The sequence below is a fragment of the Saccostrea cucullata genome, unplaced genomic scaffold, assembly GCF_032062105.1.
Source record: "Saccostrea cucullata isolate Sc308-1 unplaced genomic scaffold, CSIRO_AGI_Scuc_v1 ctg2182, whole genome shotgun sequence".
Classification (NCBI taxonomy): domain Eukaryota; kingdom Metazoa; phylum Mollusca; class Bivalvia; order Ostreida; family Ostreidae; genus Saccostrea; species Saccostrea cuccullata.
In genome coordinates, this window is record NW_026933970.1 from 47,866 (window position 1) to 61,132 (window position 13,267).

Consider the following 13,267-nt stretch of genomic DNA (forward strand, 5'->3'; position numbering starts at 1 on the left):
TGTGATATTTATTAGGCACACAGGTCAAAACACCCTTTCAAATACTATGCAAAAATTATCAAAGTGGTCGAAAATTTCAAATAACAAACCTATATTCTTTTGAAAAGTGTTCTATCCTTGTTATACCTTCGCTTATCAACTTGTCTGATGCAAGATAAGCTATGAAAAAACAAAAGTAGATTATTCTTTATTTTCACACAAAATGACAGCATTTCTATCATTCGGACGCTTTAAAGATTTTATATATTTTTTTCATATGGAAGAAAAATCCTATAATTTCCTTCTAGAAATAAATTGCTTTAAATCTAAAGCACACTTTTTGTCAGACTTGAAAATTAATCTCTTTAGTTAAGCACAACTTTGAAATTTTTGAAAATATTTCAGCACGGAACAAACTTTCTTAACACCCGTTACAATGTAAAACATCTGATATATACAGACATGTTTTAGTCATTTGTTTAGTGCATTAATTTAGTCCTCAATGTCCTATAAAGATTTCAACTAATGAGTAGAGAGATCAGAGTGGGACTTGGTGTCAGTGAGGAGTGAGAATTCCCTTCAACCAAGTCACACCCGCCATGTGCCTTTTGTCATGTTTGTGTAAACGGATTAAGTCCGTGAATCTTGAATCTAAGGATCATAAAGCCTTTGTTTATTAAGCATAAGCAAAGTAATTTCGTGTCGATAGTTTTGAAGGATTCATATTGATTTCTTACCACTCTGTCTGCATGGGAAGCAACAATAATAACAGGATAAAGACTGGCTATTGAATCCGTATTTTCGTGAATTGTGTGCTTTTTTCCAACATCACAGTATGTCTTTATGGATTGCAACCAGAAATGAAAATAATCTGAAAAGAGCAATAAGATATGACATTGTATGAATGATTTAAAGGAACTCCAACATCAAAGACTACGAACGAATAATATAGACGAGTACAGTTCTTAAATTTAGTGTTTAGCTCATTGTGAATTTTACCTGATTATTACCGTTATTGAAAAAAATCACTTTACTAATGTTCAAAGGAATAAACTCATCTTAGAATATCTTTATTTCATGTGTTATTTAGTTCTATTATACCTCTACTGAATTTTTCTACATAATTAAATTAATTTATTAGATGGTTGTTATTTATTTATTTGAAATTGCTGTAGACTAATATGTGTGCGTAATTAAGAAGAACTTATCCCTGATCGAAAGGTAATTGCTGGTAATCTGCATGTGATCCATTTCATTTTTCTTTTGTATAATTCTCATGACTTTCTCATGACTTTCCAATATGATCGTTTGCAGGAGTAGAGAATATCTTGATACAGTCGAAAAATTAAACCTCAATATGATGGTTGTTTATAAACATTAATGCATTCAAATGTTAATTTTGTATTTTAGCAAGACTTAAAGATGTAGTCGCTCATGTCGGACGTAAAGACCAGTCCAAGTTTTTTCTTTAACGTTTAGGATCTAAAACCTATCTTTCTATCCGATTAATCCCCGCACACATCTAAGGGGAAAGACAATGTTTTAGGGAAAATAGAAGAAAATTTAATCTTCATTTAAGAATTATTATCGCGTTGTAACTTCTGCTCGTACACTACTACTTAATTGAAACAAAAATAATCTAGTACACAACTTAAAATAATGATGCCAATACTAAAAGTGTATAATTGCGTTTCAAATTAAAGATTGATATTTATCGATATCAATTTGAGTTTGTTTATAATTTCTTGATTTGAAAACCAACTTCTCCCCGGACTATAAACATAGAAAAAACTTGGAATGGCCTAACCTTGCAGTCAACTTGAGACTTATTTAAAATGTTCTTTGTTGACATGAAACTTATTGGATTTAATCATCACCTACGTATATGTCAATCACTTTGAACTATTCAATCAAAAATAATCATTGACATTTTGATTTACACAGAAATATATTATTTTTATTGGTGAAATAGACACTTTCATCTCTTTCTTACTGAAATTTTTTAAAGAGAAATGACAAGGGGTACGTTAAAATCGCTACTTTATTTGGTCATTACCTTTTTATTACGACAACAAGAAACAGCAAATAAAATCATAAATAAATAAATAAATGTTTAAACCTTAATGCCCTATACATATAAATGTTTATTTATTTGCCAATAGTTTTAAACAGATATTTAGCGATTCAGTTTTTTTATGTGAATGATAAAGCTGTACATGTAAAAAGTATAGAGGAAACATTCTATAATGTGTAGAATAGAAAGAAGAAAAACATTGTTCTTTATTTATATATAAATGGTGCCTGTTTTGGGGGGTGATAATTGGAATTGACACCCCATGGAAAACCACTGTCAACCGTAGTCTCGTTCAACCAGACGCTCGGCTGTCTCCGTAAATCTCCGACCAGCAGAGAGTCTGGTAAAGAAACACGTAAGCGTTTGTAACCGTCAGAGGGCGCTATCTTGTTTTCAATTTGAAGATCCTTTTTGAAAACAAGTGTTAAACGTGTTTTTTCTTCTGGATTGTGACTTTATATTGATAAATTAATATTTAATTTTGGACTCCAAACGAGAAATAACAATATCAATCGAAGGAATGTGTATTACGCAGGTCGGGCTACACTACTTTCACTTAATTTGGTTTCGTACAGAATAATTGCACGACATAATGAAACACACTTACCTATAACTGGTGGGCATTACCGTAAATAATTCCTATCTAGCATCTTTAACCTTTAGACACATAATTTTCACATCTTTAAATTATTTTTCTGCTGATTTATCATGTATTTATTTAAATCGCGTAGGTGTGTTCTTTTCAGCCAATCAAAAACTTTACCAGAATTTTGGTAAACCTCGTTTTGGCGTTACAAACGATAATGCATATCTTTACCAGACCCTCTGGGTGGTCGGAGATTTACGGAGACAGCCGAGGGTCTGGTTGAACTAGACTACTGTCAACCGACGCGTCAGCGTAGGTTGACAATGGTTTTCCGAGGGGTGTCAATTTCAACAGCTATCCTTCAAAATAGACACTATTTATTTTAATATTATACTGAATGTCTTATTGATTTAGGATGCAAGGGGAAAAATCTCCGATCGACTTTACGTTCACGTTTAGTAAACTTTCACACTCCTCGCTACTTCGAAAAAGATTAACACACCTCTTAATTCTTTATTTTATCGTCCAAGAGTCCCTTATCCTCTAGAATTTAGTTGGGTTTTTTATTTCCACTCGCAAGCATGTTTCGTCTGGTGTTTGTTGTTTTCAAGGACGCTACATCGGACACAAGTCTCTCAAACGCACAACGGACATTTTGAGAATTCTAAGGTGAACAGTACGGGCATAATTTGCACGTATGTGACAATTTCATTGTGTTACCTGTTGTCAAGTGTGTTGCTTAGGTGAAGGGTAATAGAACTGATTGTTAACTGCGTCTTAACCAGTCAGATTTTAATATTTAACATGATAGTATACCGGGTAATAATTTAAATCATGCATATTATATATAAAATGTATTAAGGGAAATATCTATAGATGTGTAAAATTACAGGATAAGAAAAACATTGTGTTGTTGAAACCAACCTTTGTATTTCCAGGAATGGAACAAGGATCCATCCGGGTTATGACGATCAGTGTGGTGAATTCTAACTTCTTCATCTAAACCCTTGGACATGTCGACAACAACGACATAAAACGCTCTCCGTGACAAGTAAACCTGGTGACACGCGTAATAAGCTACCTGTCCGGCAAAGTCTGTCATACTGATCAGCTTTGTACCACGGCTGCTGTGAAGATGTATTCCTTTGATAACCTTTCCTTCTTTCTCGTCTTTGTCCCGTATAAATCTTGCTACAGAACTTTCTTCAGCATTATCAATGAAATCTGTTTTGATACAAAACAATTAGGAAACAATAATTTAATATTGTTAATCAGTCATTTCTGAAAACAAACGAGATGGAAGTGACTTCAAGTGCATGCATTTATAAAATTCCAGAAGTACAAATTCATGTGTTCTAGAATTAATGGAAACCTAACGTGAAAATGTTCTTATGTAAAAGAAATATACCATATAAAGTGCCATCTTTAATTTCAAACAAATCTTCGTGGACCTCTAGACCGACCGTTGTCTCTGTAGGTTGATTATCTTCTGTGTGTCTCCTTTGAAGCTTTCTAAGAAGAGTTGTTTTACCTGCGCCTGCGCATCCCACTATCATACCTCGTGCTCGGAACATTTCTACTCTCCCATGGCGAAGACTCTCAACAAATCTTTCTCTGGCATTCAAATTCCATGTCAAAATCTCCATGGGTATGTTAACTAGATGAAAATTAAATGTTGAATATCTTAATTTCTTAATTTATTTAGAGTGACATTATGCTCTCTCTCTCTCTCTCTCTCTCTCTCTCTCTCTCTCTCTCTCTCTCTCTCTCTCTCTCTCTCTCTCTCTCTCTCTCTCAAGTTGTTTGACAGCTGTGAGAACAGTCATAAAGTGGACTGCAGGGTGGTCAATTATTTGTTAATTAAATTCTTACTTATCAAAGGTACTTGTTTCGTTTCGATATTTATGTTGAGTCAATCTTTAAAAAAGTCCTGGATGGTATGTTACTTTTAAAAACTATTTCATAAAATTCATGTTAACAAAATTAATGTATATGTAATGTGTTTGACGTCGTTGCAAACCATGGTTTAGCTGTAAAACCCTCTCTCTGTCTAACGAATGCGCTTTATACTAGTAATTGCCTGGCGACTATTTTATACCTCCGCTTGAATATTGCGGGGGTATTGAAGGGTGCCCATCGCTTATACAACTCCTCCTTTACCAGTTAATAATATATAATGATACTTTCACAGATTCTATTTTACACTTTGTTCTGAAATTTTAGGGGGTCTCTCGGGTTAATTCTTGGATTTTGTCAGCGTGTTTATTTGGTGAGTTAGTGTTCAAATACATCTAGATGTGTAAAGAAGTCAGATGCCGCCTTAATTTTATCGGACTGTCTTAGATTTATTAATTCTTCAAAGTGCGACAAAACCGTTGCACTGGAAGACAGAAGCCAATTTTTAATCTGTATCACATTAGTCGTATTTTTTATAACATTAGTTATATTTTTCTTATGCAAATTATATATTGTCTCAGTAAATAGCATTTGAAAAAACCCTTTACCACCTTTTTCATAGGAGCAACTTTCTTATCGTCAAAAGGCTAACACAAGACGGCAAAAGTAGTTGTCTTCTAAAAACTGTAGTAGTAGTAGAATTGTGTTCAGTGTTCGTTGTGGACAAGTACATGTACATGTATAACAAGCAAATAAAGTGACGTGTTACGTCTCTTTCTCTCAAGAAGAATTTGGATGTTTTTATTGGAATATCAAGCAAAATAAATTCACTGACAGTGTGTAACAAAATAGCAATGGTTATGTTTAAGTACATATATTAATTATGGTTGGTAGAATTTAGAAAAGACTTATACTGTATTCGACCCTTCGACAAGGTTGCTCCGGAGGTATAGCGCTCACTCCGTCAGTTCGAATCTTGCTGGCGATCGATAAAAAAATGGGTAGGAAATTTTCCTTCGCCATGCACTCGGCGCTTTAAGTGAAACAGCGAGTCCTTCGTATGAGGCTTTTTAAACCTTGATCCACTGTCACTGCAAGCGTTGGCACAATAAAGATCCCTCACTTTTTAATTGCCCTGAGTGCCGAGTAAAGGTCGAAATTCGAAGTCCTTCACCGGTGAATGTTCACGTATCTACATGAATTAAAACTTCTGGAACGGGACCTTGAACAATATAAGAATTTTAAGGTTCCTTAAAATACTTTATGTATATTGATAATGTATTTCTTTCTCAAATGCTGGAGTTATCGCTCTTGCGATACACTCGAGCTTAATTTCAATAGCATCTTCTTATATGGTAAGCTATGTGAGTGCGGCTGGATAGAACCAATAGAATCGTGTCGCGGGAAACTGAAGGTGCGTCTTTTTAAAGATAGCGTGGGTTCGCCACTTTCTTTCAGGACGCCGGACGATTAACTTGTTGGAAATTTTTCTACGAATTTTATTCGATTTTAAGCGGTAAGATATATTTTACTTGGTATTTATTCATGGATTCTAACAAAATACTTATTTTGGGTCACTCTTCGTCGCTTCCATCAATTCCTTAGAAGTGAAGCTGACGATAGATATAATGAAGACCTCGGCCTCCAAGCGACACACCAAATAATTTTTAGAGGTGTTGGAGGCCGCACAATATCGGGCATTCTCCGCCAAGAAGCGACTTTCATAGAACGGGTGAAACCGGATAAAATAATCCTTCTGGTTGGAGGTAATGATGTCCGAGGTGTCAGTTCCCCCGAGGAAATCGCGGGGAATTTAGAATCCACTGTCTCGGTTCTCCACAGTAGATTTTGAGTTTCACAAATTCACGTATGCAAATTATTGCCATGTTTTAATCAAGCATTTAATTACAACGATATTGTAGACGAAGTGAATGCTCTGCTGAATTCCTCTCTTCAAGAGTTCTAATTTGCTTCTTTTGGGGATCACAATGACCTGTTCCCTTCGCCCAATCGCAAGGCGTGCAGCCATAAATTTCTTCCAGACGGCGTCCACCTTAATAAGCAGGGTAATGTACATCTTTATCGGAGCTTGCGTGGTCTTATTTTATCAAGAATGCGATGAATGTGTTGATAAAGAAAATCCCATTCGTTTCATAAAAAAGTTTGTTCAAAGTCACAAAATATATATAAAATAATAAATAAATAAAAAATAATAATAAAAAAATACAATGATATTAGGATTCTCGAGGTTTTCCTTCAAATAAATGTTTTCTGAAATAATAATCATAAATTAAAATTAAAATTAAATTAAAAAAAAATATTTGTTTGAGAAGTTCAAGTCTATTTAGTTTGTTGATACTAAATCACAAGGATTTACTTTTATTTTCTGAGAAGACTTAAAAAAAATATATAAATAAACATATTATAATTAACATATGCCTCTTGGAGGCACATCTCACTGCATTGGAATAAAATTGAATTGTGGATTATTCTTACCCCCTTTTCGGGGCTCATTTTATTGCTTTTTATTCCGAGATGAATTTTTATTTCACGCCTCTACGAGGCTCATCTCATTGCACGGGAATCAACACAATTTACTTGTGTTTTTCCGAGATGTATTTTTATTTAACGCCTCCCCGAGGCTCATCTCATTGCATGGAAATTAACACAATTTACTTGTGTATTTCCGAGATGTATTTTTATTTTACGCCTCCCTGAGACTCATCTCATTGCACGGGAATCAACACAATTTACTTGTGTATTTCCGAGATGTATTTTTATTTTACGCCTCCCTGAGGCTCATCTCATTGCATGGGAATCAACGCAATTTGCTTGTGTTTTTCCGAGATGTATTTTTATTTTACGCCTCCCTGAGACTCATCTCATTGCACGGGAATCAACACAATTTACTTGTGTATTTCCGAGATGTATTTTTATTTTACGCCTCCCTGAGACTCATCTCATTGCACGGGAATCAACACAATTTACTTGTGTATTTCCGAGATGTATTTTAATCTTACGCCTTCCTGAGGCTCATCTCATTGCACTGGAATTAACACAATTTACGTTAACTTGTGTTTTCCCGAGATGTATACTTATTTAATTTTATGCCTTTCCAGAGGCTCATCTCATTACTCGGATTTAATTACACTGTAGCACTATTCACTTGTTTTATTATGGGGATACATTAATTTACGCCTCCCTCGAGGCTTATTTAATTGCAATTAAAAACCCAAGTATACTGTTCTTTGAGGAATATTTGACTACATTATTATAACATAAATTACTTGCTTGTTTCTGTGAATTAATCTGTGATGCCTGCAGAATAATCAGTCCATTAATTGTGGTTAAGGATAATATATTACTTACAGATCAACATTCCGGAATATCAAGGCTTGCTCATATCATTTGCCGGTTTATAATCACCGGATGTTTACAGATTAACCCTTCTATTTATAGTGGTCAAGAGATAGGAGCTATATACACTAACCAAAGGCAGTTTATTTGTATTTCAGTAGCCTATCCATCATTTATAATCATGCCACCTAAGAGAAAATCAACGAAAGCTAGAGCAGTACCAATCCCTGTCTCCAAACATAACAAAAGACGACGGGTACATGGATCAAATATGGAACCGTTGGCGACAGCTACTGTAACACCTCTTTCCCCTGACGACCTGGGAACTATCACAAGACAAGTTACGCAGCGGGTCACAGCCACAATAAGAGAGGAGTTAACTCAACACTCATTAGCAACGTGACCAGCACCACAACCAATAGTCAGGGGAGTATTAGTAATAATACTGTGGGTGCTCCCGTCATTACTAATCCAAACCTAACTAATTCTGTTACTTGTGAGCAAGATTCGGCAGCTGCATGTGCACCCAATGAACAAGCTATTCAACAGTCGGTTGAAGCCTTGGTCATTAACCATACTGAAAAGATAGCAGGTAAGAGTCCCAGTGGTTTTGTCAGTACGACAGTTCCAATAGACGCTAGGGTGTCTGGTCAACTCAAGTCCAAAATTTGGTCAAACCAGTTTGTTGACTTCTTAAAACTGCTGTCTAAGGACAAACAAAAGAAAGGTAAGTTTTCTCTACAAGTGTAAGATGGTGACAGTCCCGGTAAGTTGACAATCCACCAGGTGGACAACGATTCATTAAACGACACATCTGTCTCTTCCATGCATGACTGACTTACAGCATGGAACAGATTTTCAGCAATTTATTGCATGAAATATCCCGATCAACAAGCCAAATTGGCAAAGCATTTAGAAGCTGTCAGGGAAATAGCAGATGCAAAAGGTAATTGGAAAGATAATGATAGGGACTTTAGAACACTAGTCGCCCAGGGTCAAGTTGCCTGGGGGGATGCCCACATGGTATGTCAACGCAAGACTGACAACAAGCCAGACAACAAAACTAAGTAAAGGTAGTAAAGACGTACAGTATAAATCAATGCCCAAAGGTGCCTGCTTCCAGTATCATTCAGGTAAACACTGTCAGGCTGGAATGGCATATCGTTTTCAGCATAGATGCTTTAACTGTTCTGGGGCACACCCATTTGTTCACTGCACAAAACCAACTAAGCATCCCTTTCGTGTCATGCAAAAATACCAAAACCAAACAAGCAATACAAATAAACAAGCTACCCAAACAAAAACAAACTCATCTTCCAAACAAGGGCCTTACGCCAATCAAGGCAAATAGACTTGCTCACTGGTTATCTGGTTATGATGAATATGAAACTAAATATTTAATTGATGGTTTTGCAAATGGGTTTTATTTAGGATTCGAAGGAGAATGTCTGGGAATAGAATCTAAGAATTTGAATTCTGCACTCGCAAAACCTGAAATTATTAATCAAAAAATACAAAAAGAAATTGTGGCAGGCAGGTAGGGTCCGAGGCCCCTATGAAAGTAAACCTATCCCATATATACAATGTTCACCATTAGGTTTAGTGGATAAGAAAGATCCAGGGGAATATAGAATGATTCATCACTTATCATACCCGGATAACCATTCAATTAAGTAGATACGATCTCGTTGCGAGCAACGAGAGGTCTTCCGTCCGATTCAGAAAAAAAACTTGTACAATCGAACTAAAAAGTGATTCAAAATTTTGATCACAAGGAGGAGTGAATCCAGGTGGCAAACGTGAATGCGCCTTTTTTTTATCTTTTTTCCCCAACGCGCGAACCATTTAGCTATTGGGAATACTGCTTTAAATATACTTGTGTATACTTTTGCAACAATACACCTGTCTAAGAATCATAAAAGGCGGGACACTATTCATAATTTCGTGTCAAAGGCCTCGCGTAAATACATGTATTAGCACCTTTTCTTTGTACTGATCTATCAAAGAGGTGCAATAGCTTCAATGAAAGTAATTAAATAAAACATTCTTATCACCTTTATTTTATTTCGGCGTTAGGAAAGTATATTTAACACATTGTACACATTACATATCGTATCTAGCCAAGTAACACTAAAGCAGTGAAACGTATATTAAGTTTTTTAAGATTGACACTGAATTTCAACGTCCTACTACGTGAGAGTCCAAGTAGTTTTTTTGTATTTCTTGTATCCTTATGTCAGAATGGTTTAACCAAACGCTCAGCTGCCTCCATAAGCCCCTACTCGTGAAATGTCGGAGTTGACAGAGACAGCCGCCATCTTGGGCCCGCTTCAGATTTTCAAATAATAATATCTAGAGTTCAGATTAACCAATATTAAAACAACTTATATAGTAAGCATCAATAGAAGTGTCTCTATTAATATTCCAAAAATAAATGAAAAATATTGAAAAACTAAGAAAGTTAAATATTTGGACTTTTTGAATTGGCTTCCGGTAGCGGCAGGAAGTACTGACGACGAACGAAAAGTTGCGTCCTGGAAAGTATTGATCATCATCTATAAACTCTGGAAGTTTCACATTGATATCTTTTACCGTTTTTGAGTTAAATCGTGGACAAAATGTCGTTTTAAAATCAGGGAAATGGTCCAAAACTTGGCACCAGAGAGGAATTTCCAAAAACTGTCTTGGAACTTTCAAGAGTATCTTACAACACATCTTTCCTGAAAATTTCATGTAATTTTATCCAGAGGTTGTTGAGAAATCATTTCAGAAAAATAATAATAATAACTAGAAACGATCTCGTTGCGAGCAACGAGAGGTCTTCCGTCTGATTCCAAAAAATAACCCTAAAATAGAGCTGAAAATCTATTAAATAATTTTTTTTGGACAACTGGTAATTGAAACGGGTCACTAGCGTGAAAATATCATACGCTTATCGATTACGCTATTTGAACAACTTCTCTAAATTCACTTGTATGTACATGTAATTCTGCAACAGTTAGTCTGTCTTGGGATTATGAATAGAGGGTCACTATTCATAATTTCGCGCCAAATTTCGCTATAAACGCCACGACTAAATCTTATCGCCTTTCCCTTGGAATGTTCTATTAAATAGGTAAGATGGTTAATTTCATTTTTTATAATTTTCCTGTTAATTACGAAAGTGGATTATTCCGATTACCTACACTTTCATGAAAAAGGTGGTGTGTTTCACCGAAAAAAATGTCTCGATCGCCCTACGAGGGTCAAGGAATAAGATTTAATTATGTTCAATAACTTGCATTGAGAAAAAAATATGTTTAGATGAAGTCAATTAAACGGTCTTTTGAAATTAGTTGTCTTTTTTTTAATTTTTATTGTAACAGTTGTATTTCTATTAATTTAATGACACAAGTGTGCATGGGAAAACAGTGGTCACGTTTTATACTTACGGTATATATTGTATCTTGAAAAACTATTACTTACAACTACATGTACGATTTTAGCTATGTGTTTCCGTGATACAAAACAAAAGATAGTAGGTATTGTACTTCATTTGCATATTAATTCTTTCTATTTCTACTTTGAGAAAAAACTTAAACCAATTAAAGAAGACTTGTAAGGAGGCCTTGAATTATAAATGTAGATTGACACAGAATTGCAACGTACCTATGTCGTGACAATCCAAGTATTCCTTCATATTTCATTGCTCCTTATGTTACTTTCGTTCAAGCAAACGCTCGGCTGCCTCTGTAAACCTCTATTGCGAAATGTCGGAGTTGACAAAGACCGCCGCCATTTTGGTCCCGCTTCAAATTTTTGATTGTTAATATCTCGAGTTTGGATGGATCAATTTAGAAACAAATTATATATTAGGCTAATTGAAAAGGTTTCTTTTCATCATTTTAATATAATTCAAAAATATTGAAAAACAAAGAAAGTTGAAAAATTCGACTTTTTAAATTCGCCTGCAGTAACGACAGGAAGTAAAGACGACGCACAAAAGATTGCGTCCTGGATAGTACTTATCACGATCTATATTCCCTGAAAGTTTAACAGTGATATCTTTTACCGTTCTTGAGATTAACCGCAGAAAAAATGTCATTTTAAAATCAGAAAATTGTCTGTAACTTGGCACCAGACAGGATTTTTCAAAAAATCTCTCGGATAAAATAACTTCAGATAACAACACATTGCTCCTGATAATTTCATGAAAATCCATGTGGTAGTAGTCTTTGAGAAATCGCGTGCACAAAATAAGATGTACGGAAAAATAATTATAAGAAACAGTAGAATCACTATAAGGTCTTCCGTGAAGACGGAAGACCTTAATAAGAATAAGAAACAGAGCAATAACTATAAGGTCTTCCGTGAAGTCGGAAGACCCAAAGTTGGCACACCACTTGTTGCATCATTTGTTCAATACTCATCTATTTTAGACGCTATTCAGTTTATTAAACAATGTGGGGAAGGCGCATTCTGCTGTAAAACAGATATTAAGTCAGCATTTCGAATAATTAACCTACACCATACACGGTTCAAATTTGTTGGGTTTAAATGGGAAAACAAATACTATTTTGATACCTGTCTGCAGTTTGGTTTAAGTTCATCTTGTAAAATATTTGAACGATTCTCAACAGCTTTGCAATGGATTGCGCAAAATAAACGTGGGATATCTTGCATTTCACATGTTTTGGACGACTTTATAATTGTAGACAAATCACCTACACAATGTGTCGACAAGCTCAAAACTTTTCTAGCTATGTGTACAGATATTGGGGTGCCTATTTCACTTGAAAAAACATGTAGTCCAAAACAGGTGATAACATATCTGGGTTATGAATTAGATTCAACTAAAATGGAATGTAGACTTCCAGAAGACAAAATTTTCAAGTGTGTTGATAAGATTCAGTTTGCTTTGGAACAGACTAAGTTAACATTAAAAGAATTGCAGTCAATTATAGGCTTATTGAATTTTGTTTGTAATGTAGTGTTGCCAGGTAGAGCATTCTTAAGAAGACTTATAGATTTGACCATTGGAATCAAAAAGCAATATTATAGAATGCGGATGACAAGGGAAGTTAAGGAGGATCTGAATGTTTGGTTAGATTTTCTTTCCAATTTTAATGGTTCTTCAATGTTTCTCCCTGATAGATGGATAAGTTCAAGTGAATTAAAGTGATATGCTGATGCATCAGGTGTTGTTGGATATGCTGCAGTGTTTGGTAGTCAGTGGTTTAAAGGAGAATGGAATAGTAGTTGGCAGTACCAAAACATAGCAGTCTTAGAATTGTACCCTATAGGCCTGGCAGTACAAATCTGGTCTAAATTTATGAGTAACAAATGAATTATGTTCAACACCGACAACCAAGCACTGGTTATAAGCAAACTTCAAA

General features: G+C 35.1%; 1 protein-coding gene across 1 annotated transcript in view; it reads right to left on the bottom strand.

Moving 5' to 3' along the window:
• The window catches only part of LOC134239716 (uncharacterized), a 46,231-nt gene that overhangs the window by 7,313 nt on the left and 25,651 nt on the right, over window positions 1–13,267 (bottom strand). Inside the window, exons 4-6 of the mRNA XM_062721872.1 lie at window positions 4,048–4,296; window positions 3,564–3,863; window positions 717–850 (exon numbers count right to left, since the gene is read on the bottom strand). Coding sequence (XP_062577856.1) covers window positions 717–850; window positions 3,564–3,863; window positions 4,048–4,296 — 683 coding nt within the window. The remainder of the gene's footprint in view (window positions 1–716; window positions 851–3,563; window positions 3,864–4,047; window positions 4,297–13,267) is intronic.